Source organism: Phoca vitulina, unplaced genomic scaffold, assembly GCF_004348235.1.
Source record: "Phoca vitulina isolate PV1807 unplaced genomic scaffold, GSC_HSeal_1.0 scaffold25, whole genome shotgun sequence".
NCBI lineage: Eukaryota > Metazoa > Chordata > Mammalia > Carnivora > Phocidae > Phoca > Phoca vitulina.
Genome location: NW_022589728.1, coordinates 17,595,814 through 17,621,665, shown reverse-complemented (window position 1 = coordinate 17,621,665; position 25,852 = coordinate 17,595,814). Strand labels below are relative to the sequence as shown.

The window sequence follows — 25,852 nt, the reverse complement described above, 5'->3', positions numbered from 1 at the left end:
ATTATATGTAAGAGTTACTAGGTCATGAATTGACTAAGGCTTCATTTGTTAATGATTTTTGGAATTTGAGATGTTTCTACATAAGGCTTTCTTATCCTGGAAAATTCATTTTCCATTTAAGCTTCAACACTTAAATAATTTAACTGATATGTCATGCACATCTTTCATATAGATATATTTAGTTTTTTTCTTGATAACTTGGAGTTCATCATTTATAAAAATCCTTTAAATACCATGCAGTGGTCTAGTAATGCCTTTAGGGGTTTTTAAGTATTGCTGTACTATATGAATTCAGATCGCTATGCTATTTGGGTTCATATGTCTGCTTTGTATAGTTTTCTGTCTACTCCCTTTTATTCCTCAATCTTAGATACATTTCTTTATGGCAGTATCTGTGTTAAATAGCTTTGCATTTTGCTACGTTACAAGGTGCACTGCAAAGATACATACCTATAAATTAAAATAATATAGATAGTCTAAGCTCTGCCAAAGCCTTTAATTTAAGAATGAATCGAGACATAGGCATGTAAGATAAATATTACAGTTTAAGGCCTTTCTTTCTTTTTGTTTCTTTTTCTTTTTTTTTTTTAATTTGAGAGTGAGGGCATGCATGAGTTTCGGGGAGGGTCAGAGGGAGAGGGAGAAGCAGACTCCTTGCTGAGCAGCGAGCCCTAGAACAGGGGCGGATCCCAGAACTCTGAGATCACGACCTGAGCCGAAGGCAGACACTTAACTGACTGGGTCACCCAGGTGCCCCAATAAATACTACAGTTTAAAGAAATTTTTTTTTAAAGATTTTATTTATTTATTTGAGAGAGAGCACAGAGGGAGTGTGCACGCAGGTAATGACACTCAGCCCAAATGTACCATGGGGACGTGAGGAGCTGGGAGAGGTCTGTAGGGAGTGAGTCCAGGATAAGAGCCCAGCAGAGGGATGAAGGGAGAAGGAGCTCCAGAGGGACTCCAAAAGCCACTTCTGACATGTTTGCCCATGATCAGCCTGCTTGAGTCCACCTTCCCACCTAACCCCACATTTCTATTTTTTTAAAAGATTTTATTTATTTGAGAGAGAGAATGAGGGAGAGAATAAGCAGGGGGAGGGGCCGAGGGAGAAGGAAAAGCAGAAGCAGACTCCCCGCTGAGCAGGAAGCCCGATGATTCGGGATTACATCCCAGGACCCTGGGATCATGACCTGAACTGAAGGCAGATGCTTAACCGACTGAGTCACCCAGACACCCCCAGTTTAAAGAATGATATTGAATACATTATTCTTGAAGACTTTCTTCTTGAGTTTAGGCTGACTTGCTTTCTGGAAGACAAAATATCAAAAATTATTCAATAACAAAATCATCAATTCTTTCAGAATCGTTCAGATTTTCAATACAGTGTTACATGAATTATTCAATAACAAAATCATCAATTCTTTCAGAATCGTTCGGATTTTCAGTGCCAGCATCGATGGCAGAAAGTCTTAAATCCAGAATTGATAAAGGGTCCTTGGACTAAAGAAGAAGATCAGAGGGTAACATGTTCATATTCTTTATTCCGACTGTGTAGGTAGACTGGCTTTTTTTCTTCCTAATATATTGTTTTGTCACAAAGAATATGTTTAAATCACATGATTTTGTTCTTTGGGTGCTGCTTGTAGAAGAATTGAAAGGTGAGTGTCTGGAAATATAGTTTTTCTGAATTGAGTCAAACCAAGTATAATATACATAGCTTTTTCTTTCTGAGAGTTTGGTTTACAGGAGGAAAAATGCCGTCAGCTAAGTCATCTTATTTAGAGCTTAAGTTAGCAACATTTAGGGTATAGCTTCTTGTTGAAAATTGAGTTAACATTTTAAAAACAATTTAAATTTTTATTTTATCTGATAACATGATATGTAAGAAAGTCATTCTTAACTATCCCTCTTGACCTGTAATGAGCCCCCAAATAAGGTAGATACCAGAGCATCGTGTTTCTAAAGGGTTGGATGATTTAAAAACTAAGGTAATTCTTTGTGTTATAAAAGTCTGAGAATAGGAATATTGCTGCCCTCCACTAGGAATTGCCCTTTAGTTCATGTTCTTTATGGCAGAAACGTTAATGTAGTTGGGGAATTAGAGCATGTTTCTTCCCACTCAAAAAAAAAAAAAAAAAAAATGTTCACCAGGCTCAGAACTGATCTGCTTTACTTGATAGTCAGTGATAGGTTTTACAATGTGTGATCTGTATCCTTTTAGTGTGAGAAAGGAAGAAATGAAGACAGTAAATTTGTGGATCCTTCCTGCTTCCAAACTGATTTATTTGGCTTTCAGCTGAAGCTTTTTTTTAAAAAAAGATACGGGAGTAGAAAATCTCTAAGTCTCAACATCTTTACTGTTGTTTTAAGTTAATTTTCAATGAAAACAATTTAACTTACAATTCACTTTAATTAGCACCTTGTATTTTGATTAAGTTTGTACTTTTGTACTTGGCAAATGATGAATATGAGAAAAATTGTTGTGGTTTGGATTTAATGCATTAAAAAATAGTATTCTTGAGTTATGTTTCAAAATTCTGTCAAGGTAATTTGTAAGGTAATTAAAAGGTAATTAAAGGTAATTAAAAAGGTAAATAAATAAATAAAGGTAATTAAAACCTTCTTTTAATTGAGGAATAACTGACATGTAACACTGTATTAGTTTCAGGTGTACCACATAATGATTTGCTATTTGTATATATTGCTAAATGATCACAACAATGAGTCTAGTTAACATCTGTCACCATATATAGCTGCAAAAATTTTTTTCTTGTGATGAGAATTTTTAAGATCTCTCTAAGCAGCTTTCAGATGTGCATTACAGTATTGTTAACTATAGTCACCATGCTGTACATTACATCCCCATGAATTATTTATTTTTAAAAAGATAGTGCTTTTTTAAACTTTGTTTTTCTGTTTCTTAGGTTATTGAATTAGTTCAGAAATATGGGCCAAAAAGATGGTCTTTAATTGCAAAACATTTGAAAGGAAGAATAGGCAAGCAGTGTAGAGAAAGATGGCATAATCATCTGAATCCTGAGGTAAAGAAATCTTCCTGGACAGAAGAAGAGGACAGGATCATCTATGAAGCACATAAGCGGTTGGGAAATCGTTGGGCAGAAATTGCCAAACTACTTCCTGGAAGGTGCTTATATAAATGTATATACATTTTCCTGTACTTAAACTTGATCTTTATTAAGTTACTTTTAAATATGTTTGCAAGTATCCCAATGACTTTTATTTATAATTGAAATTTAGACAGGCATTCCTTTGGGCCTATTTATAATAAATTCTGTGTAAAGGATAGAATTACTTTTTTAATGAAATATTTTATAGCAGTAATTTGTGCAGTAAAATGCTAAGTCTTTAGATTATGTGAACAGTTAATATAGTCCACAGATTGTTCACATATCAATGCCAGTCAGACAGACCTTCTTTGTACAAACCTGGTTGGAATGGAATCTAAATTGAAGAGATTTCTTTCATATTGGATTCTATGTATAAGACCAGAGAATAGCAAATATATGGGCTGAAATAAACTATGGAAGTTCATGAGAGAAAATGCAATTCTTAATTATGGTATTATTCAAATCATGGAAGTAGTGTATATATATCCATGTGGCTAAAATCCAGACTTTCCCTCAGGGAAAGCGATGCGCCCCTGTGTACTATAGGTATACTGTAAGTATACTATAAGTATATATTGCACTGGTTCAAATGTTTCCTGATTGTCTGTAGTACAGTAGACCAGCAACCTTGGGAAAATCCATACCTCACTCAGAGGTCTGCATGTTTTTTTATTGCTGTAGTCTCTCTATGGTACTTCATAGTTTATAAAATGCTTTTACCTATATACTTAATTTTCATATACTAATGAAATATTAAAAGCAAATAATGCTGTCTTTTTTTATAGGTAAGGAAATTAAAGCATCATGTTTTTTACTGAATCAGGTTTAGGAACTTCTGATGTTTTCAGTCTTTTATATATCTTTTTACTGTCCATTTAAGCTAGCCTTAATATAAAGTGCCTTAACGCTTTATGTATGTAGTCGATTCTCAGTAAATGTTTGTATATTTTATGAAGGGTGGAATTTATACTACAAGTAATTGTGGGTTGAAGGTTCCCATTTTTATAAAAGGAACTTTAGGTAAAAAGGGAGCCAGTGAACTCTTTCCAACATAGGTATTCTAATTAGTGAAAAAATATTGGGATTCTCTAATTTTTGGTTTGTTTTTCTTGACCATGTTTGTTCCTGGCTTTTAGCCTTTGCCTTCTCTATGCCTTTATCTGGAATACTCTTTTTTTCTTTTCTTGTATGGCAGGTTCATTCTTGTCATTCATTCTTAGCTTCACTGTCACCTCACAGAGGCCTTCCTGGACCACCTATCAAATTACCCTAGTTACTCACTTTTCTTATCCTACTTTAATGATCTACATTGCACTGATGTTTTTCTTTGCTTTTTTCCAACTGAAGTGTTTTTGACATGTAATATTATATTGTTTTCAGGTATACAACATGGTGATTTAACATTTATATACATTTTTAAGTGCTCACCAAGCTAAACCTAGCTACCATCTGTCACCATACAAAATTGTTACATATTATTAACTATATTCCCTATGCTGTACATTTTATCCCCATGTCTTATTTATTTTATAGCTGGAAGTTTGTACTTTTAATCTCCTTCCCCTATTTTGCCCAGCCCTCAACCTCCCTCCCCTTTGGCAACCACAAAATTGTTCTTAGTATCCATGAGTCTATTTCTGTTCTGTTTGTTTTGTTTTTTAGATTCCACAGATAAGTGAAATTCTATGGTATATATCTTTATCTGACTTTTTTCACTTAGCAAAATACCATCTAGGTCCATCCATGTTGTTGTAAATAAAAAGATTTCATTCTTTTTTATGGCTGAGTAATATTCCATGGCATGCATATACCACATCTTATTTTTCTATTCATCTATCAGTGGCCACTTGGGTTGGTTCCATATTTTGGCTGTAAATAATGCTGCAATGAACATGGGTGTGCATATATCTTTGTATTAGTGTTTTTGTTTTTTTCAGATAAATTTCCAGAAATGGAATTACTGGATCATATGGTAGTTTTACTTTTAATTTTTTGAGGAACCTTCATACTGTTTTCTGTGGTGGCTGTACCTTTTTGCATTCCCACCAAGAGTTCATGAGGGTTCTTTTTTCTCCACATCCTTGCCAACACTTTTTTTTGGTCTTTTTTGATAGTAGCCATTCTGACCTGCATGGGGTGATAGGTCATTGTGGTTTTGATTTGCCTTTCCCTGATGATTAGTGATGATTAGTGAGCATCTTTTTAAGTGTATAAGCCATTTATGTGCCTTCTTTGGAGAAATGTCTGTTCATGTTCTCTCCCCATTTTTTGATTTTTTTTTTATATTAAGTTGTATGAGTTCTTTATATATTTTGGATGTTAACCCCTATTGTTTATATCGTTTGCAAATATCTCCTCCTATTCAGTAGGTTTTGTTTTGTGGATGGTTTTCTTCACTGTGTAAAAGCTTTTTAGTTTGATGTAGTGCTTTTTGTTTTTGTTGCCCTTGTCTGACAGGTTCAAGAAAGTACTACTTAGACCAATGTCCAAGAGCTAACTGCCTGTTTTCTTTGAGTAGTTTTGTGGTCTCTGGTCTTATATTTAAGTCTTTAATCTATCTGGAGTTTATTTTCGTATATTGTATAAGAAAGTGGTCCAGTTTTATCCTTTCATGTAGTTGTCCTGTTTTCCCAGCACCATTTATTGATAAGACTGTCTTCTCCCCATTGTATGTTCTTACCTCATTTGTTAAAGATTAACTGACTGTATAAGCATGGGTTTATTTCTGGACTCTATTCTCTTCCTTTGACCTATGTTTCTTTTGTATCATTACCATACTGTTTTGATTACTATCACTTTGTAGTATAGTTTGAAATCTGAGAGTGTGATACTTCAGCTTTGTTCTTCTCTCTCAAGATTGCTTTGGTTATTCGGGGCCTTTTGTGGTTCTGTACAAATTTTAGGATTATTTGTTCTAGCTCTATGAAAAATGCCATTGGTATTTTGGTAGGGATTGCACTGAATCTGTAGATCGCTTTTTGTAGTGTGTACATTTTAATAATTCTTCCAGTCTATAAGCATAGTATGTATTTCCATTTATTTGTGCTGTCTTAAGTTTCTTTCATCAGTGTCTTACAGTTTTCAGAATACAGGTCTTTCACCTCCGTGATAAATTTATTCCTAGGTATTATATTCTATTTGATGCGATTGTGAATGGTATTGTTTTCTTAATTTCTTTTTGATAGCTTGTTATTAGTGTATTAGAAACACAACAGATTTCTGTATACTGATTTTATATCCTGCAACTTTACTGAATTCACTTATTAGTTCTAATGGTTTTTTGGTGGATTCTTTAGGTTTTTTTTATATATAGTCATGTCATCAGCAAATAGTGACAGTTTTACTTCTTTTCAAATTTGGATGCCTTTTCTTTCTTTTTCTTGTCTGATTGCTGTGGCTAGGACTTCCCAAACTATGTTGAATGAAAGTTGCAAGAATGGGCATCCTTGTCTTGTTAATGATCTTAGAGGAAGAGCTTTCAGCTTTTCACCATTGAGTATGATGTTAGCTGTGGGTTTGTCCTGTATGGCCTTTATTATGTTGAGATATGTTTCCTCTGTACCCACTTTGTTGAGAGTTTTTATCATAAATGGATGTTGAATTTTATCAAATACTTTTTCTCCATCTATTGAGATGATATGATTTTTATCCTTTATTTTGTTAATATGGTGTTGATTTATTTTGCAGATATTGAACCATCTTTGTATCCTTAAAATAAATCCCAATTGATCATGGTATATGATTTTTTATGTACTATTGAATTTAGCTTGAAGAAAAACTGATGTTTTTCTTCTTATTTTTTTTGTTTTTCTATTCTTCACTCCTTCCATGCTTCCACGCTTTCAATGAGAATGTAAGCCTCATGAGAGAGGGACTTTCTCATCACTGCTCTATCTCCACTGTTTAGAACTATGCCTGACTGACAGTTTATCTTTGAATTGAGAAAGTATCTAGTTTCATTATTTGTGAAAATTTGTTTTAAGCACTTTGTACACTTTATACAGTGTTAAAATTTGTGGAATCCTTTTTTTTCTTTTTAAATTACACACTTTCATTTCTTAGGACTGATAATTCTATCAAAAATCACTGGAATTCTACCATGCGAAGAAAAGTGGAACAGGAGGGCTACTTACAAGATGGAATAAAATCAGAACGATCTTCATCTAAACTTCAACACAAACCTTGTGCGACTATGGACCATTTGCAAACCCAGAATCAGTTTTACATACCTGTTCAGGCACATATTTTTAATACCTTTATTATTTAAAAGATTTTGTTTAGTTGTTATATGGGAGAATGATTGATTTCTTAATATGACAGATATAACATATATTAAGGGGAATAGACATTTAAATTTCCAAACTGAAAAAAAATTGCTATAACAAGCTGTTAGACCATTACTGGAGGTTTATCTCTACTTATTTTGATTGATAAATATTTTGGAAACAAACTCATTAAAATGTTTCCTTTTATATGTAATTTTTATATTATCTAGTTAAGAAACAGTATGTACATTTCCTAATACTACCATTCTTTGAAACTTCATTTATGATTCAAAGCTTATCGTCATCTGTGCTTTATCATCCATTGTAGTTTCCTTTTAAGAAATATTTTGTGTAACTGTAGTATTGCTTATCTCTAAGAGGTAAGTGTGTATAAAATGGTTTTAAGGAAAAAATAGTCAAAATCCATTCATCATTTTGGGAGGTGTGGTAGATAATTAATTGGTTCTTTGATGGCACTCAACTTTGCTTTTCTCCCTACTAACCAGTCAACTAAGTGATGTCAGTCTTTGTTTAATCAGGTTCATTAGAGATTCCCCAAGCTCATGATAGGGCAAGCTCTATTTTCCTTACAGTGCATTTTCTTCTCTGCAAGAAATTAGTTTAGGAGTTTTCATAAGGTTTGTTTTATATTTTTCTGTCTGCCTGTCTGTCATACCATTTTTCATGTTGAGCAATTCTTGGTTCTTATCACATAAAATGTAAAGATTAAGTCAGGACTTAAAAATAGTGTCTACCAAAAGATAAAATTTGTCTGGGTGTTAAAAATCTGTGGTTAGTATGCACAGATTCGATTTGAATTTACCTCATTAAATGGACATTATTTTTTGGACATAATTTTAAAAGAACCGTTTTAAAAAATAATGACATCTTAATTTACAAATAGGAAAACATGTGACGACGGTATAGTTATCTGCTGATACTCAATACCTTAAGGTTTTTATTGTCTTTTTCTTTACATTTTTCTTTAGAGTCCTAGATTTCAGCACCATAAACTGAAACATTCTGCTTCTGTCTTAGAAAGGTTATCATTTAAATTTATTTTTTTAACTCATAGAAACATAGTTTTAAACATTATTTGGGGTCAAGGGAGTATTTAACAGTTTCAATCAAAATATATTGGAAAATAAGGATATTTCTTGTACTTTAAGAATTATTTATTATACTTTTAATAATTCTTAAAAGATTTATGCATTCATAATTCAACTCATTTGAACTACTAAAAAAATCATTCTAATTTTGACTTGAAAGAAAAAATGGATTGGTTTGAAAAAGTGTCACAGATTTAAATGAAAAGTTTGAGAAAGAAATTTCTTATTCATTGAAAGTTTAGTGATAACATACAAATCAAGTATTGTGAAAGTTAAGTTCTATGTTAGTAGTTATGTATGGTGATTCTGCATCAGATAGTGATTTAGGTAGGCCATTATGGAAGATAAACAATTTCTTATTTATATTTATTAGGTTTTTAGGTTTTTAAAAAATACCTTTTCATGTTTCTTTCCACCATTGCACACTAAATTTGCATGCAACTTCAAAATTCTTACTACAGATGCTTTAGAAAAGAAAGAAAATAATTCTTAGTCTGTTGTCAGAGTCTTAAAAAGCACATGAGTGATTCTGATTGTTTTTCTAAGGCAATAGAATAATAGAAGAAACCTCTGTTTTCATATCTTTTTACAAAGAGCTTGGCATGGGGTGGTGGTAGGAGTAGGAGGAATGAATATTGAAAAACTTGCTTTAATCTCTGTCTTTGTGAGTGCTTCATATGGACCAAGCCCTTCCTCTGAAAGATAAGAACACAATTACTTTGTCTTCTTCCAGAGATAGAGCAATCCTTCTAATAGCAGATTAAAAAAATAATTTGGTGGATATTGTAGATAATAGACTGGCTGATAAATATATGCCAAATAATTCTCGTATTTCATCCAGGAGAAGATTGGTCTTTCCTATGAGTTACTTTTCATTAGTAGATTCTAAGAACAAAGATGTAGTTATTAGAAACTACTATATAAATGAATTTTCAAAGTTAAAGAGATACTTTATGAGTTTTTAATGCTGATATTTTGTCAACAGTTTTTATGCTTTGCCTCAGATATAGTGCTATATATGTATGATACTAATATTTTAACTACTTTTTAGATCCCAGGCTATCAGTATGTGTCACCTGAAGGCAATTGTGTAGAACATGTTCAGACTTCTGCGTTTATTCAGGTAACTTTTATTTATAGCAAAAAAAGGAAACACTTTCAAACATATATTTGAAAGTCTAATAGTCCTATTTCGTCATTCATAAAACTAGGGCAAAAACAATACTATCTGTTCTATTTACTTTGAGTATTAAAACACTAAAGGAGAAAGTTTATAAATGGGTTTGAGAAATATAAACTGTACAAATGTAAGGTGGTTGACAACACCAGTAGAGTGGTCCTTTCATTTTTCCAACTTAAAGCATTTGGGTTTTAAATGGACATATTTTTCTTAAATTGGATAGAATGTGCATACATATGATTTAATAAAACAGACTCCAGACATAAATTTCTAAATTAATATAGATGATACAATATAAGTTTTTTAATGCATTTGTTTATTTATTTTTTTAGTTTTTTAATGCATTTGAATTTCCTAATTCTAGGGCTGTCTGGCTGGCTCTGTCAGTAGAGCCTGTGGCTCGATCTTGGGGTCATGAGTTTGAGCCCCACATTGGGGGTAGAGATTACTTAAAAAAATAAAATAATAAATTTCCCAAATCTTTTCTGTTAAATTGAAAATATTTAGATACCAGAGAGATTGTGATATTGAGCATTTGGGATTTAGTTGTATTAAGCTTTATTGGAGAAAATAGATGTTATGTTGCATAGAAGATAAAAATTAGAACACTAATAATATAATAATAATAATAAAAACAGTTGTTTAAGTAGCATGTCTTTCTCTTTTATTTAACTTATTTTAGCCACCCTTCATTGATGAAGATCCTGATAAGGAAAAAAAAATAAAGGAACTTGAGTTGCTTCTTATGTCAGCTGAGAATGAAGTTAGAAGAAAGCGAGTTTCATCGGTAAGAAATAAGCTTAAGTGTTTAGATTTCGTTAGAATCCTTATGTGCTTTTATTGTTTTCATTAGCATTGACTTTCATATACTAATGCATGGAAAGCATATTCAGTATGACTTCAGATTTTAATGTGGACTAAAAATAGTTTTTCTATTTTGCATTGTTGAGGTTGCCTGATTTTGATATACAACTCTTTGAACATATTTTACAATGTTCTGTGTTAAGATGCTTCTTGAGTTGTAAATGTCAAGCAGACTTAAGGTATGATCTTTAATATATATATATATTTGTGAAAATGATGTGTGGTTTAGATTAGGCTTTGCTTTTATGATTTTTGGCTCTGCTTTTATTTTAGACATTCCTTGTAATGATGGCTTTAATAGAAAAAAAGTGTGAAAAATAAAGAATTTAATAGATGTGTAGAGATTTATGTGCTTCAAAATTGCCTTTATTCTGTCCTTGAGCATTTTTTCCTATTTATTATGAATACAAATTTGGTAAATTAGAAAAAAATAATAAAAAATATACGGAAAGGGAACATTTAAGTTTTATGTTCTTAAAAAATTTTTATGTGAATATTGATTACCACATGTGAAAACTATTGTCTGGGATTTGGTTGATGGGAACAATTAGGAGTATTAAATTAGGATAAATGGTATTCATTCTAGCTAAGTTAGACAGGCTATGTTAGATGGATTAAAGGAAAAAAAGTTTATACTTAAATGACAATTTTAAGTTTAATATCCTGAGATTTTTTTTGCATTTAGGAAAGGGTTATTCTTGGTTTGCAGCTTAATGAGGGGACTGTCCATTCAGGGTGACTGAGAACTAATACAAAATTACTAAATAGAATAACCTGAGTTCTTGAAATAGTGTTACAAGGCAACTGGTGATCTCTTTAAACCATTTAAAACAGTGTTAATAAAAACAACATTTGTTAACCGTAACAGACAAGATGCATGCCATAGGAGGCATAGTTTTTGTTTTGAAATTGCAAAAACCATGGGCAAATAGGAAGACCTGAAGTGTACTTATTTTAAAATTAATTTTGGTTTTATTGAGAAATAAATAGTTATGGTTAGAGAGTCCACATTTCTAGATAATTATATCATGTTCAAACCATTTTTTATTTTTTTGATAGTTTCTGTCATTTTTAATTTAACAGAAAGATATAACTAAAAGAAATGGCATTTTGCATTAAAATGAAGGAAGCTATTAATTTTTTTAGAACTTATTTATCTAAAATCCATTCTCGTAAAGATCTGGTTGGAGATTCTGGATTCTAGAGGGAAGTTGCTGCACCCAGTGGAGTAGAGTGCATACACATATAAAGTATTTAGTCTTAAAAATTATTTGATAATAAATATTGTCATTTTACTGAGTATCTATTATGTTCGACCATTATAGGTGTGTTTTATGTATTCTTAGTAATCCTTATGTTAACTCTGTGAAGTAGGTGGTTTGTTGTTAAAAATTAAATTCAGGTGAGTCTGAATGCAACCCTGTGGTTTTTCCACTGGGCCTAATCACCTTTTTGAATCTTTTTCCCACCTCCAAATTTAATTGAAATGCATATGGCTTGGAACCTATCTCTAGAAAGTGATTGTAAACTCGGAAGTTGGCTATGCTAATAAACTAAGAGTGCCTTAATTTCTTTTATTTTGGAGAAAATTTAAAACAGGTGGAACTTATTTTATAACAATGTTGGAAATTTTTTTCCACCTTACTTGAAACTTAACATTTTGCTATTGTTGTCTAGCAAACATTTTGCTATTGTTTTCTAGTTATTGACTATCTAGCACATTCTAGTAATTTTTATTTTTAAAAATAATAGGTGCCATTTATTGAGTACTTCCTGTGGACGGGACAGTGTGCTTTCTAAAATATGGTAGCTACTAGCCCCATTTAATTTTAAATGAAATTTAAAAATTCAGTTCCTCAGTTGTACTAGTCACATTTTGGTTGCTCATATGGCTAGTGGCTCTCATAGTGAGCAGTTTCAGATGTAAGAACATTTTTATCACCTCCGAGAGTTCTGGACAGAGATATGCTTTACATATTTTTTTCCCAAGTTTTATTGAGATAGGACATACAGCACTGTATGTTTAAGGTGTACAGCATAATGAATTGACTTACATATATTGTGAAATGATAACCACATTAAGTTTAGTTAACATCTGTCATCTAATATAGGTACAAAACAGAAAAAGAAAAGAAAAAGGGAAAAACTACTTTTTTCATATAATGAGAACTCTTAGGATCCACTCTTAACAACTTTCAAATTACATATTGTTTCTTAACCATGACTCTTCAAAGTCTCCTTTCTTGTTTTTTTATTATGAGATACTAGGAAGCTAAGCTCAAAAGATAAGTAAATTGCCCACTGTACCTCTTCGGAGAGATAAAAATGACACAGTTCCTGATTTCAAAGGATTTACTCTGCAATGAGGACACAGACAAGAAATAGGAAGTAGTGTGATAAAATAAGTCACAAAGATTTATAGGGCACATAAGAGAGGTGTCTAAAGTTTAGGTAGTCAGAGAAGTGTTCCTAGAAGAAATCCTATTTGAGCTCAATCTTGAAAGGCAATGATTATATTCCAGCAAAGTAGATGAACCAGGACATTATTGTAAGTGAAACAGGTAAAAGTGGATGATCAGATGGAGTACTTTCCAATATTTGAAGTGTATCTTAAATGAAGAATAAAAGTTTTCCCTGGTCTGTGTTGGAGAGCATTCTAGATAACGGGAGCAGTAGTATGTGCAAAGGCATTCTAGGGTCAAAGACTAACTCGTGTGGGAATTGCAACGACTATAGTTGGGTATTCGGTATTCCCTGGAAGGAGGATGAGTGAAAGTGTTGCGAGATGAAGGGTAAAAGGTAGAGAGAGACCACATTCTGGGAGCTTGAACTTTATGTTGTATACATGTGCTAGTTTTATCTCACCATGACTTTATAAATTAAAAAAAAAAAATTTTAGTTAGAAAAAAGAAATAGAGACAAGAGTTTTAATGAAAAAAATGTTTACATCCATTTTGAGGAAAGACAGTATATTTGCTACTATATTTTTTAGCTGAAATGTTGTGAAGTGTGTTATCCTAGAAAAAAACTCTTACTTAAAATCCAAATTTATGCCTAGGTTGAGAATGACAAATAATACATTTCTTTTGTACTTTTAGCAACCTGGAAGCTTTTCTAGCTGGTCTGGTAGTTTCCTCATGGATGATAGCATGTCTAATACTCTAAATAGCCTCGAGGAGCACACTAGTGAGTTTTACAGTATGGATGAAAATCAAACTCTGTCTGCTCAGCAGAATTCACCCACAAAGTTCCTGGCCGTAGAGGCAAATGCTGTGCTGTCCTCTCTACAGACCATCCCAGAATTTGCAGAGACTCTAGAACTTATTGAATCTGTAAGTTTGAAATTGTGAGATTATCAAAAGCTCAATTTTAGTTACATGGTTTCATGTTCGGAAACTTAGTTTAAGGGATACTGACCAGTTTTATTTTAAACATTCCTTTGTATGTCATGCTTAATTTTATTCTGATTTTTTGCAGTGGCTTTTGGGAAAAACAAAAAACTTAAATCTATATCTATCTTTGTATGTACTTTGTCTAAAATTTTTAAAAAATAAAATTTAACTATTTTTTATTATACAAGTTGTACAAGTATATTAGAGAGAGTTGGAAACTAGATGAAACTGTAAAAAAGAAAAATCCTCCAGAAGCCCAGAGTTAATAATCTGAAGTATTTTCTTTCAGGCTGTGTTCTATACATATAAGACATATATGCATGCATATATTTTTAAACCAAAAGATACTCTTATGTATTTTGTTTGTGGATTTTTTTTCTACATTATATCATGAGCATGTCTTTGTTTTCTTAACTATTTTTTAAACTTCAACTTTAATGACTCATACTATTCTATCATATGAATGTAACAAAATTTATTTACTCAGTGTACTATTATTGAACATTTAGGTGGTATCCAGTTTTTCAGTATTACAAATTACAGAATATAAACCTTTGTGTAAAATCATGATTATTTCCTTAGGTTAGACTGAATTTCTGGATCAAAGTGTATGACCATTTTGAAGATGTTCCATACACATTACCAAATTATATTGAATTTGATAGTATTTTTCTGATGTGGAATAGAGTGTGAAGTTTTATGAAGAATTGTATTCTTTGATAATAACTTAAAATAATTTATTCTTTTTACTTAAATTACTTTGACAGTAAGCTTCAGCTACTGAATTAGATGAAATATTATTTCAGAATGTTCCAAATTGGAGTTGTAGTCAAACCATAATCTCTTCCTCTCAAATGGCCTTTCTTTAAAAAAAAAAAAAAAAAAAGAACAAGAAAAGCCTATTTCTCCTAATAAAAATGAGTAGTTAACTTTGTGAAAGTCATCTTTCTATGTTTGATATCACATTTAACTAGTTTAAAGCATTAGCTTTAGTTAATTAGTTAAGGATTTATTTTATTGCAGGATCCTGTAGCATGGAGTGATGTTACCAGTTTCGATCTTTCTGATGCTGCTGCTTCTCCTGTCAAGTCCACCCCAGTCAAACTAATGAGAATTCAACACAATGAAGGAGCCATGGAATGTCAATTTAATGTCAGTCTTGTACTTGAAGGGAAAAAAACCAGTTGTAATGGTGCAGACAGTGAGGCTGTTCCTGTAACATCCCCAAATGTGGCCAAGTTTAGCACTCCACCAACCATCCTCAGAAAGAAGAGAAGAATGCGAGTGGGTCAGTCCCCCAGCAGCGAACATAGCGATGGCTCTTTCAATGATGGTGGTAATACAGCACTAAAACACACACCGGTGAAAACACTACCATTTTCTCCTTCACAGGTAGAGGGTTGTTTTTGGTTGTTTCCAAACGTTGGTGAGCTCGATTAATATCCTTAATATCCTTACTAGCAGTTTGTTGCTTTGATAACACATAAAAATGGATAAGGTATTTAAACGTGTACATGAGAGTGCTAAGCTCTGGTAGATCAGAAGCTATCTCATAAAGTATAGTAGTTGCGTTATGGTATCTTAACATTTTTAGAGCCAAAAAGGATGTTTTAGATAAGTAGTTCTACATCTTTATAGAACTCATCAGGAAATAGGCCCAGAAAGGTAAAATGGTTTGCCCACAGTTATCTAATGGCAGAGTTGAGACTGAGATCCAGTTTCCTGATTAACTGTTCAACAGATATCGGGTATACATCCATAGACAACTGCTCACTGTAAGAATTTCATGTGTCTGAAGGTTTTCTAAGGTTGTCAGGAACAGATACTCACTTTCTCTTGGAGTTATGTTCCTGGGCAGCAGATATTTACAAGAGATACAGGGCAAACTGTATCTCTTATTTTATAATACTATCTTTCTTAATGAATACTGCATTCCAGGCTATATGCTAAACACTTTTCTTATAGCATCTCAGTTAATCTTACTCTTCCAAAAGACCTTAGGAGCTAGGTGGAACAAATGCAGAAGTTAAGCAATTTGTCCACGGTCAGTTAGTAAGAGAATGAAGCTGATGTTTACTGAAAGTGTCTTGGTAGAGGTTAAAAAGTTTTATGGAAAAAGAAGGAAATTTAATGGTCAAATAAACTTGGAAGATGCTGGGATATTATTGAAGATGTACTTTGATGCTGGGAAGTTAGGAGAATCTGACTGTACATAAGCACTCTGTTGTCTGAAAATCATTCCCCCTGTGCCTCAGGGGATGCCATTTACACAGAATACAGTTTGAATAGTTGTGTTTTCCAATAGCACCCCAGCTCTCAGAGTTACAAAGCATCCTGAGGAAGGTGAAACTGGGTTGGGCACACTAGCAATTTTCTATTTTTGGAGTTTTGAACACTAGCAATTTTTGTTGAAATATAAATCCTAAGGTGGAAAGTGGCTGAAAAGGTTGAGGCATGGTAATAAAGACCTTGTATCCCATAGTAAAGAGCTTGAATTTTATCCTGTAATTGATGGGCACCACTGCAGGGTTTTGAGAGGGTTTGACTACTAATCTTAGGGTTAACTGTATTGCAGATATTAGGAGTTGGAAATGATAAAGCTAGAATTCATTCCAGTTATAAGTAGCCTTAAAGTAATTTCCACTTCTTCCTACCACTGCTTCTATTCTGTTGGCTACAAAAATCAATCAGTATTTCATGATTATATGTAAGTTAAGACTCAATGAGTAAATTGTGTCATTTTCTTGATACCAGTTCTGGCTGCTCCAAGGTCTGAGCTGTATTCTAGGTAGGCAGATTTTTTAGACAGCTGTATTATCAGCAAAGAATTATTATTATTTTCAGAATTCAAAGAAATCTCATAGAAAAGGGTACCTAAGATTGCGTATTCATAAAATAATAATACTTTTTTCCAGTTACCCTGTTGCATGAAACTGTTAAACTTAACATAGCAGCTATTTATGGTTTCTATAGATTTCTATTTGATAATACACTGTTATAAAATTGTTTTACTGTGTTTTGTAACTTTCGAATATTTGTTAAACAACTATTTCTTGAATGCCTATTATATGCTAAACACTTAAAAGAGCTGGGGAGGCAGTGATGAACAACACTAACATTCCTGCCCTCATGGAGCTTAATTTTCATGGAGTGGAATGTAAATGAAATATTATTGCTAATTCTTTTCTAAAAAGAATGGAGAGATATCTTATACTTGAAAATATCTTTGGGGTGCGTGGGTGGCTCAGTCGTTAAGCGTCTGCCTTCGGCTCAGGTCATGGTCCCAGGGTCCTGGGATCGAGCCCCGCATCGGGCTCCCTGCTCCGCTGGAAGCCTGCTTCTCCCTCTCCCACTCCCCCTGCTTGTGTTCCCTCCCTCGCTGTGTCTCTCTCTCTGTCAAATAAATAAAATCTTTTAAAATATATATATATATATATATCTTTGAAAATCCTATCAGTTTAATATTTTAATGTTCTAGAAATTGTCTTTAAATGCTCTTTTTTAGTTTTTCAACACATGCCCTGGAAATGAACAAATTAATATAGAAAATCCTTCATTTACATCAACCCCTATTTGTGGGCAGAAAGTTCTCATTACAACTCCTCTTCACAAGGAAACAACCCCCAAAGATCAAAAGGAAAATGTAGGGTAAGTAGATATTAAATAATTGTGTTAGAGAAAACGGGAAGCACAATTTTAAGAATAGATTAATAGGGTGCCTGGCTGGCTCAGTCAGTGGAGCATGAGACTCATGATCTCGCAGTCATCACTAGAAGCCCCACGCTGGGCATAGAGCTTACTTAAAAAAATAATAATAAAAATGACCTTGTTTTAAAAAAAAATAGCTTTTCGTCCATTTATTCTAATCCCTATTTATATAGGACTTAGAATTGAAAAAAACAGATCATAACCTCATGTTTCATTCCTACTGACTGAAAACAACTAAAAATAATGGAAAACTTTGATATGAAGCAAAATAACATTTTTAGTACTTCTTTCTGCATTTGTCTTTTTCTATTTTAAGATGATTGATTGGAGTAAGAATTAGTTTAGGCAGGCATACTTTAAAATAGTCCTGGAATGTTTAAATAAAATGTGTATGCAAGAAAAATTTAGTGTATGCTTTTATCATGGGTTTGCCTTCCTTAACTCTTATAGAATCAAATTTTGACTATAATACAAATATCTAAATGATTGGCTAGGTTTAGAACACCTACTATTAGAAGATCTATATTGGGTACCACACCAAGAACTCCTACGCCTTTTAAGAATGCGCTTGCTGCTCAGGAGAAAAAATATGGACCTCTTAAAATTGTGGTATGTATACACTTTTTATTTTTAAGAAATATCCTAATTTTAATAAAAAAGTTTTTTGATTTTTATCTTTGATTTTTTACATTTTAAAAAGATGTTCGCTGAAATTGATAAAATTTTATTTCTTGATTTATAAATTTGAATTTGTTGTGTGAATCCTTTTACTCGACTTGTAAATAAACCTTTGCTTGGCTTGTTCTGAATTCATACTTCTTTTATATCATGTCATGTAGAGAAAGCAAATCAAGTGTTAGTTGAATCCTTCTCTTAATATTAAAACCCACCTTTTAGTAGTTTCTGTGGTGGATACCTGCAATAGAATAAAGTAATTTTCATATTTTGATATACATAAGCACTTTCCTTATAATACTTATGACTGATTGATCAGGATACCTCTTTAAGGTTCAGTTTACTCTTCTATTCAATGGAGATCATAAAACACATCCCAGAGGGTTATTTCTGGAGATAAAAAAGATAGTAGAAATAAAGGGGTTGGTGCTCAGTTTCAAGTAGTATGTACTTAGTTGCTGCTATGATTAATCGTTGTAGCAATAGTACATAAATGGAGGTGGGAAGTGTTACCTGTGCTTTCATATATATAGTCAACTTTGAAATATGTTAGATGAACTATGGGTATTCTAATTGTAGGCAGATACAGATCTCTGCCAAGTTAGGTTCATTAGAAATAAAATATTTTTAAAATATGGTCACTTCTAGGGGAGTTTAGTTATGTTCTTCTATTTTTAGTCATATTTTGACTAGATTCATTAATTCCTACTAAAAGGAATGTCACACCCTCAAATCTTCTGCTCTTTTCCGAGGGTATATAGTAGGATTGATGAAATTTTTTTGTCCCCTAGCTCCTTAGACTGCTGTGAACAATTATATTCTTTTTAGCTGTCTGGACTTTTATTTGTGCATATACACATAACAAAAGTGAGATCACACTTTATGTACTATCTTATAACCTTTTTAAAAAAATTTAAGTTAATGTGTATATATCTATCCCATAATTTTTAATAGTTGTGTAATATTCCATTGTATGGAATTACCTAATTGATTAGACTAATCTGTTTCAGTGTTTTGCTATTCATTTTAAAATGCATCATTAATTTGACAAGTTTTGATTGAGTGCCTAATAGGTACCAGGCACTGGGCTAGGCTTTGGGGATGTAATGTTGAACCTGTCAGGTATGTTGTCCGCCTTCGTAGGAGTGTGTAGCCTAATTGGGAGTTAGACAAATAAACAATGATTTGAAGGCATTTAAGAATTCTGCAGTGCCTCAGGGTCATTTGTTCAGCATATAAATTGAATAAAAATTGTTACTTTAATAATAGTGCATGAGAAATTAGCTTTTAAGTGACCTAAAGTCCCTGTCAGTATGTTCTCATTTGGGAAGAATTTATCCATTGCCAAAACAGATCATTTTCATCAGCAATTTAAGATAAAAAGAAAATAATGATTTAGTAATTACAGTTTCTAAAATATCTATATACTCATACATTTGTTTGCAGCAAGCTGACTTTTCATTCCTCCTGTTCCTTCTCTAGTTATTATTTACTGAGTACCTACAATATTCTAACCATTTAGGTTTCTAATGTATTTTACTATGAGTCACATGCACTTCTTAGAGATGGTTCCAGAATTTTAATCTGGTATACCTTAAGTATCTGTTGCTTTCTTAATAAACATTGATTCTTCTAATGTTTGCTGAAAATCACTCAAAAGACTAAAAACTCTGGAAGTCCTTTAAATATAAATCTAAATTTTGGTAGTATCAAACTGAGAAGGATTAAATACAGTAGTTCTTTTCTTTGTCACATTAGGACAATTAAGAGAGTAATTCTTGGTAGTGAATGAATTCATCTATGTCTTAGGCACTTCCCTAGGACATTTGTATTCTTATGAGGGAAAAACAAATCATAGGTTTTTTTTTTTAGTGTATGTGCTGCCGAAGCGAACACCATAGGTTTTTTTTTTAAAGAGTACCTAATCAATGTTCTTTGTGAAATATAATCCTTAAAACAAAAGCTCTTGGAGCATTACACAGAAATACTGACATAATTCCTGCATGTCTCAGGCTGTAGATGCGAGCACTTTAAAAATGCTATTTCCATTCTTAAAGTTTTTGTAAGTGCTGTGAAATCTCATTTATATATGAATGTTTTTCTCCCTAGCTTTGTTGACTGGGAATATAAGCTGCTGGTCATTCTGTGCTGTCAGTTTGTTCTTTATATGGTGGCACTTTGATTACTTTTTTTTTCTTAAAACAGATCTTGGTTATGGTAGGTGTTGTTTGATATAATTAAAAACATTTTTCCCAGGGGCGCCTGGGTGGCTCAGTTGGTTGGGCATCCAACTCTTGATTTTGGCTCAGGTCATGATATCAGGATCACGAGATTGAACTCCAAGTGGGACTCTGCACTGCGCATGGAGCCTACGTATGGTTCTCTCTCCCTCTCCTTATGCTCCCAGTCCCCCATGTGTGCTCTCTCTTTCTTTCTAAAACAAACCAACCATTTTTTCTGACTTACATGGTAGGCTTAGCTATTTGATAGGAAGCTAGGTAAATAATATTTTGAGACTATTTCACTATTCAGCCCACACTCAAGTTTCTTTCCAGTACACACATAGCCACGCACACGCACACAAACACACACACACATATCACTTCTTGAACACTGTCTCAGCTCTAAGCTTGAGGCTAGGTGTACAGAAATATACACAAAGATGAAAAAGATGTGCTCACTGCTCTTAAGTAGCTCACACATTTAGTGGTAAGAGAAACGTGTAAATTAGTAATTACATACTATATAATAAGTACAATAAAAGTAGATTAAGGAGAACTAGTGTAGTCCCAATTTGTTCTGTATTTCTTATTTTTCCTATTTTTATATAAAAATATTTGGGAGGGGCGCCTGGGTGGCTCAGTCGTTAAGTGTCTGCCTTCGGCTCAGGTCATGATCGCAGGGTCCTGGGATCGAGCCCCACATCGGGCTCCCTGCTTGGCGGGAAGCCTGCTTCTCCCTCTCCCACTCCCCACTGCTTGTGTTCCCTCTCTCACTGTGTCTCTCTCTGTCAAATTAATAAAATCTTTTAAAATATATATATATATTTGGGAAATAATCTCTTACCTGTTTAATTCTGAGGCTCCTGATTGAAGTGGGAGCTACAGTAGGTTCCCCAGAAGGAGGAAGGCTAGAGTGAAGCCTAGAGTGAACAAAGTGCCACACTTCATTCAGTGCTTGCAATGTGCAGTATTATTTTTGCCATAAAAGTATTAGTTAATTCATTCAACTTAGGTATCTACAGGGACTGGGAGAAAATTATGCCAATAATGAAAAAGTGTAAAAGATGGGTTTCTGTATATGGGGAAAAAGGAAATTACTATAAAAGACTCTTTAATAACCCTTTTAAAAACAATTTAGTCACAGCCACTTGCCTTCTTGGAAGAAGATATTCGGGAAGTTTTAAAAGAAGAAACTGGAACAGATATATTCCTCAAAGAGGAAGATGAACCTGCTTACAAAAGCTGCAAACAGGAGGTAATCTTTTAGTATTATTTTTAATAAAAGTCTTTATTTTAAAAATAAAAGTGACTTTACCGTAATGTTTCTATTGTAAATTATTCATTCTAGCATACAGCTTCCGTAAAGAAAGTCAGAAAATCACTAGTCTTAGATAATTGGGAAAAAGAAGAACCAGGTACTCAACTATTGACTGAAGACATTTCAGACATGCAGGTTGGTAAAGAATTTTTTTGTTGTTGTTAAGATGGTTGCTTTAAGTCCTGCTGGTTCTTGTTTCTTACTCATTGTGGGGTTAGTTCATTAGAGATTCATAGAGAGTTTCCTTTAGTATTTATTTTGCTTACTTCAGAAAGAAACTATTAACTGTAGAGAATATTTACTTCCTTGCTTTTTATATTTGTTTTGTTTTGAGAGGAGTTCGCTCTCTTATGTATGATGTCAAAAAATGGTAGTTCTCAAAACTTTAAATTTCAATATTTATCTTTGGTTAATTTCTGAAATATTTAATTTTACTACATTACTAGAAATTTCCTTGGAGCCAAAAGCTTTCTTGGAGGGAAATGAACAGGGCTTCCACCACCACTTACTCAGTAGTCCCTCTATTTGTCTCCATTTTTGAATTAGTTATTTTCCTCTTTCTTTTTTCTCTCTTAGTCAGAAAATATATTTACAACATCTTTATTAATGATACCATTATTGGAAATACATGACAATAGGTGCAACTTGACTCCTGAAAAACAAGATATTATAAATTCAACCAACAAAACATATACACTTAATAAAAAGAAACCAAACCCTAACACTTCTAAAGTTGTCACATTGGAAAAGAACCTTCAGGTATGAATTTATAAGTTTCTTTTAGTGATTTTTGTTGTTGTTTATTCAGTTATCACTTTGGACTTACTAATCACAAATTATACCTTTTCTTTTTAGATTCAAAACTGACTATAACAGTAACTAAACATTCATCATTATTTTGTCACTCAAACTAGATTTGGGTTTTTGAGAGACTCATTCATCAGGGCACATATAAATTAAACAATTAAAGTTGTAGCCAGAGTCTCTTCTGGTGATTTCTTAAGCACAATTTCATTTTTAAACTAAAGATATCTAAGTCTCCTTCTGGCATCTCTTCTGTAACAAATATGTGTAGCCCTAATTGCTATCTTGAAAGGGTAAGTGGTTGGAAGCAGTTTCAGCTTGATTTTGTTGGTATGATTGTTTCCAGTGAACTTTTTGGCTCAGAAGTTGTAAAACAAAATTCTTTTTTCTGTTGCTGTGCAGCCATTATGTCGCAGTAAATGAAGGCTGGAAAATTTTTTACTCCATTATCTTAAGAATTCAACCCAGCTAGTTTGAGAGTTCATTGAGGAAGAAGTTCTCTTCTTTATACCACAGTGACTGCAGCACTAGCATTCCTGACATTTAAGCAGTCCTTGAAAACATCTTTAGCAATCAGATGTGGCCACCTCATCTCTGTCTTTAGCTGCTGCCCTTCAAAGAGCCATGTAGCACATTCTCTTAGTCCATTTTAAATGGTTTGATTTCCCAGTGTTCAACACAGAACTTTTCAGGAAAATATATTACATAGCAGGTCATACCTGTAATGTAGTAATCTTTATAATAAAGGAAGAAAACCAATGAAGCAAACACAAACTTGACCTTGTATTATGGATATATTTCCTAATTTGCAAAACATAAAGCATTCTCGGCTCATTTTTTGACATTACATCCTCTCTTTAAATCTTTTGCAAAATTTTGAAGCAATAAAGACTGACATTTCTTTCTGTGTTAAGACTGATTTGAATTGGGGGGGTTGTGGGTAGAAAACTTTTCAACTGCCTCCACAGGTCTATGAACAATGTAGATAGTTAAAAAAGATGGACTTTTTAAAAATAAAAATTATTTAATTAAAATAAGAAATAAAGAAAAAGATGGACTTAAAAAAATTGACCATAAATATTTCGGTATGTATTTTTAAAACATTGTTTAATAAAAAGAATCACAGTGCCATTATCAAAACATGTTTACAGTGATTATCATTAAATATCCAATCGGTTGAAATAATTGACTTTTAAAAGCGTAATCAGTTGTAAAGTGGAGTGGATAGTTATTTTAGTAATCTTCACATCACAATATTTCCTTCATAGTCAAATTGTGAATGGGAAACAGTGGTTTATGGGAAGACGGAAGACCAACTTATCATGACTGAACAAGCAAGAAGATATTTGAGCACTTACACAGCTACCAGCAGCACTTCAAGAGCTCTCATACTGTAATTGTTATTAAAATGGATGAAATGCCCCACTCTTACTGTATTCTATACTAAATTAGGTTGCAATGAAATTTTTGTCAATTAATTGTTTTTAAAGTTTTAATACAGCCCTAAAACGGTTTGCATCTTTTTTCATATTGGACGGGCAGGAAGCCCAGCCACTTAAGTAAAGGGTTGGTAATTTCATAGTTAATTTTTTTAAGAGATGAGATTTTAAAAAATTGTTTTTAAAAGAACAAGATGGGAAAACCATATTAGAATGTTATGGATATCCTAAAAGTAAGTTTTCACGTATTTTCTCCAGAAGATGTATGTTGCTACTCTCTTGATGCTGCAGTTTTGTTACAGATAGGTTTAGGAGTATGTATGGTTTCTGTAATTAGTCTATGTATGGGAAGCACACATGGTTTTATGAAGTACTTTGGCCTACTTAGGCTACCATTTACAAAGAAATACAGTGGGAAGAAATTGAAAAGAAGGAGAGAAAGTTGCACTACTAATTTTTGGTATTTTTCAAAAACAATAAAATTAACTACAGTGTTAAATGTATTTATTTGAGCATAGTACTAAAAACAAGAAGCATTGAAAAAGGTTTTTTTCCTTATTAGTAAAGAGTCAGTATTTTCTTCATAAATCTCAGAAGAGCTGAGAGTTTTGTTGAATGTATTGTACAGTATGTAGGAGCAAGAAGACTTTGTAAATTGGAAAGAAGTCTTTTTATAATTTATTTTCATTTTTAAAGCTTAAATGTAGATATTTATACCTATACAGGGTGTCTAGAAGCCAGTGTTGTTTCCTGTTATTTACAGCTAACATAAAGAACAATTTTGATGTTTAAGTATGAAATATGAAACAGTAGTAAGTTATGGCTGCAAAGAATACAGTAGCTATACTGTATGTCACATCTACCTAAATATTGCACTATGCCCTTTAAATCATGTTGGTTATAAAGTAGTTCTAAAAATGTACTAAATAATAATTTAATATTTTCTTTTTAAATTATATGGGGGGGTCATTATAAATTAATCTGGTGATTTGTATATGTGTTTGAAATTTTTGCATTTTGTTTAAACAAATAATATGGTACTTTGGTCCCTAAAAACAGTCTGCACTTAGAAGTTTATTATATTTACTCAGTGTTTCAGAAGTAGAGAACATTATCTTTTATTTATAAAAATATTTTGTCCTTTTATAAATGTTTTGTGTTTCTCTACAGGTTACAACAGTTGCTTCAGTTGCCTGTTTTAGGTGTTTGCACTTATTTTATTTCTTTTTGAAAGAATGTCTTTATTTGCTTTTGTGTAGAGATTTTATGTACTTTCTTTTGAGACATATAATGGTGTGCTGTCAACTTAAACACTGACAGGCAAATAGAATTGTACACTGTAGTTGTAATTATTTATAATTGACACACTCTCTCCCTCTCCACTCCTGAAGTATGCTGCTATAGAAAATAGCAGAATCGGCTTGCTGCTATGAGAGACGGAAAGAGCCACCACCACTTGCACTGTGTGAAAAGGTAAAAAGCAAATGATGGCAAGTTCTCAAGTTAACTTAATGGAATCAACCATTACCAGGCAAATTCTTGCAAATGCCAAAATACTATGCCTTAAAACAAAGACAGCTTAAGATTTTCTGATGTTTTTATGTTAGTAGAAGTGGTCATACTAAGTATTTTAACGCCTAGCTCTTGAACAGTAGACCTAAAAGGGTTTTAAGCTATTTAAGTCCACTTGCTCATTTTTGCATATTATATGTAGTGAGAAGTGAAGAAAATGTATGGTACCAAGA

The 25,852-nt window shown here is 32.7% G+C and overlaps 1 protein-coding gene across 2 annotated transcripts in view; it reads left to right on the top strand.

Annotated features, from left to right (window-relative positions):
- MYBL1 (MYB proto-oncogene like 1) overlaps positions 1-25,207 on the top strand; it is a 36,665-nt gene extending 11,458 nt beyond the window's left edge. Inside the window, exons 4-16 of one of the 2 annotated variants that reach the window (XM_032421969.1) lie at positions 1,431-1,523; positions 2,928-3,148; positions 7,194-7,368; positions 9,557-9,628; positions 10,368-10,472; positions 13,648-13,881; positions 14,965-15,333; positions 17,447-17,589; positions 18,144-18,258; positions 21,685-21,801; positions 21,895-21,999; positions 22,441-22,623; positions 23,937-25,207. In XM_032421969.1, the coding sequence (XP_032277860.1) occupies positions 1,431-1,523; positions 2,928-3,148; positions 7,194-7,368; positions 9,557-9,628; positions 10,368-10,472; positions 13,648-13,881; positions 14,965-15,333; positions 17,447-17,589; positions 18,144-18,258; positions 21,685-21,801; positions 21,895-21,999; positions 22,441-22,623; positions 23,937-24,065 (2,061 nt within the window). In that variant the 3' untranslated portion in view covers positions 24,066-25,207. The remainder of the gene's footprint in view (positions 1-1,430; positions 1,524-2,927; positions 3,149-7,193; positions 7,369-9,556; positions 9,629-10,367; positions 10,473-13,647; positions 13,882-14,964; positions 15,334-17,446; positions 17,590-18,143; positions 18,259-21,684; positions 21,802-21,894; positions 22,000-22,440; positions 22,624-23,936) is intronic. The other variant, XM_032421970.1, reaches the window with a different exon arrangement.
- The last annotated feature ends 645 nt before the right edge of the window (positions 25,208-25,852 follow it).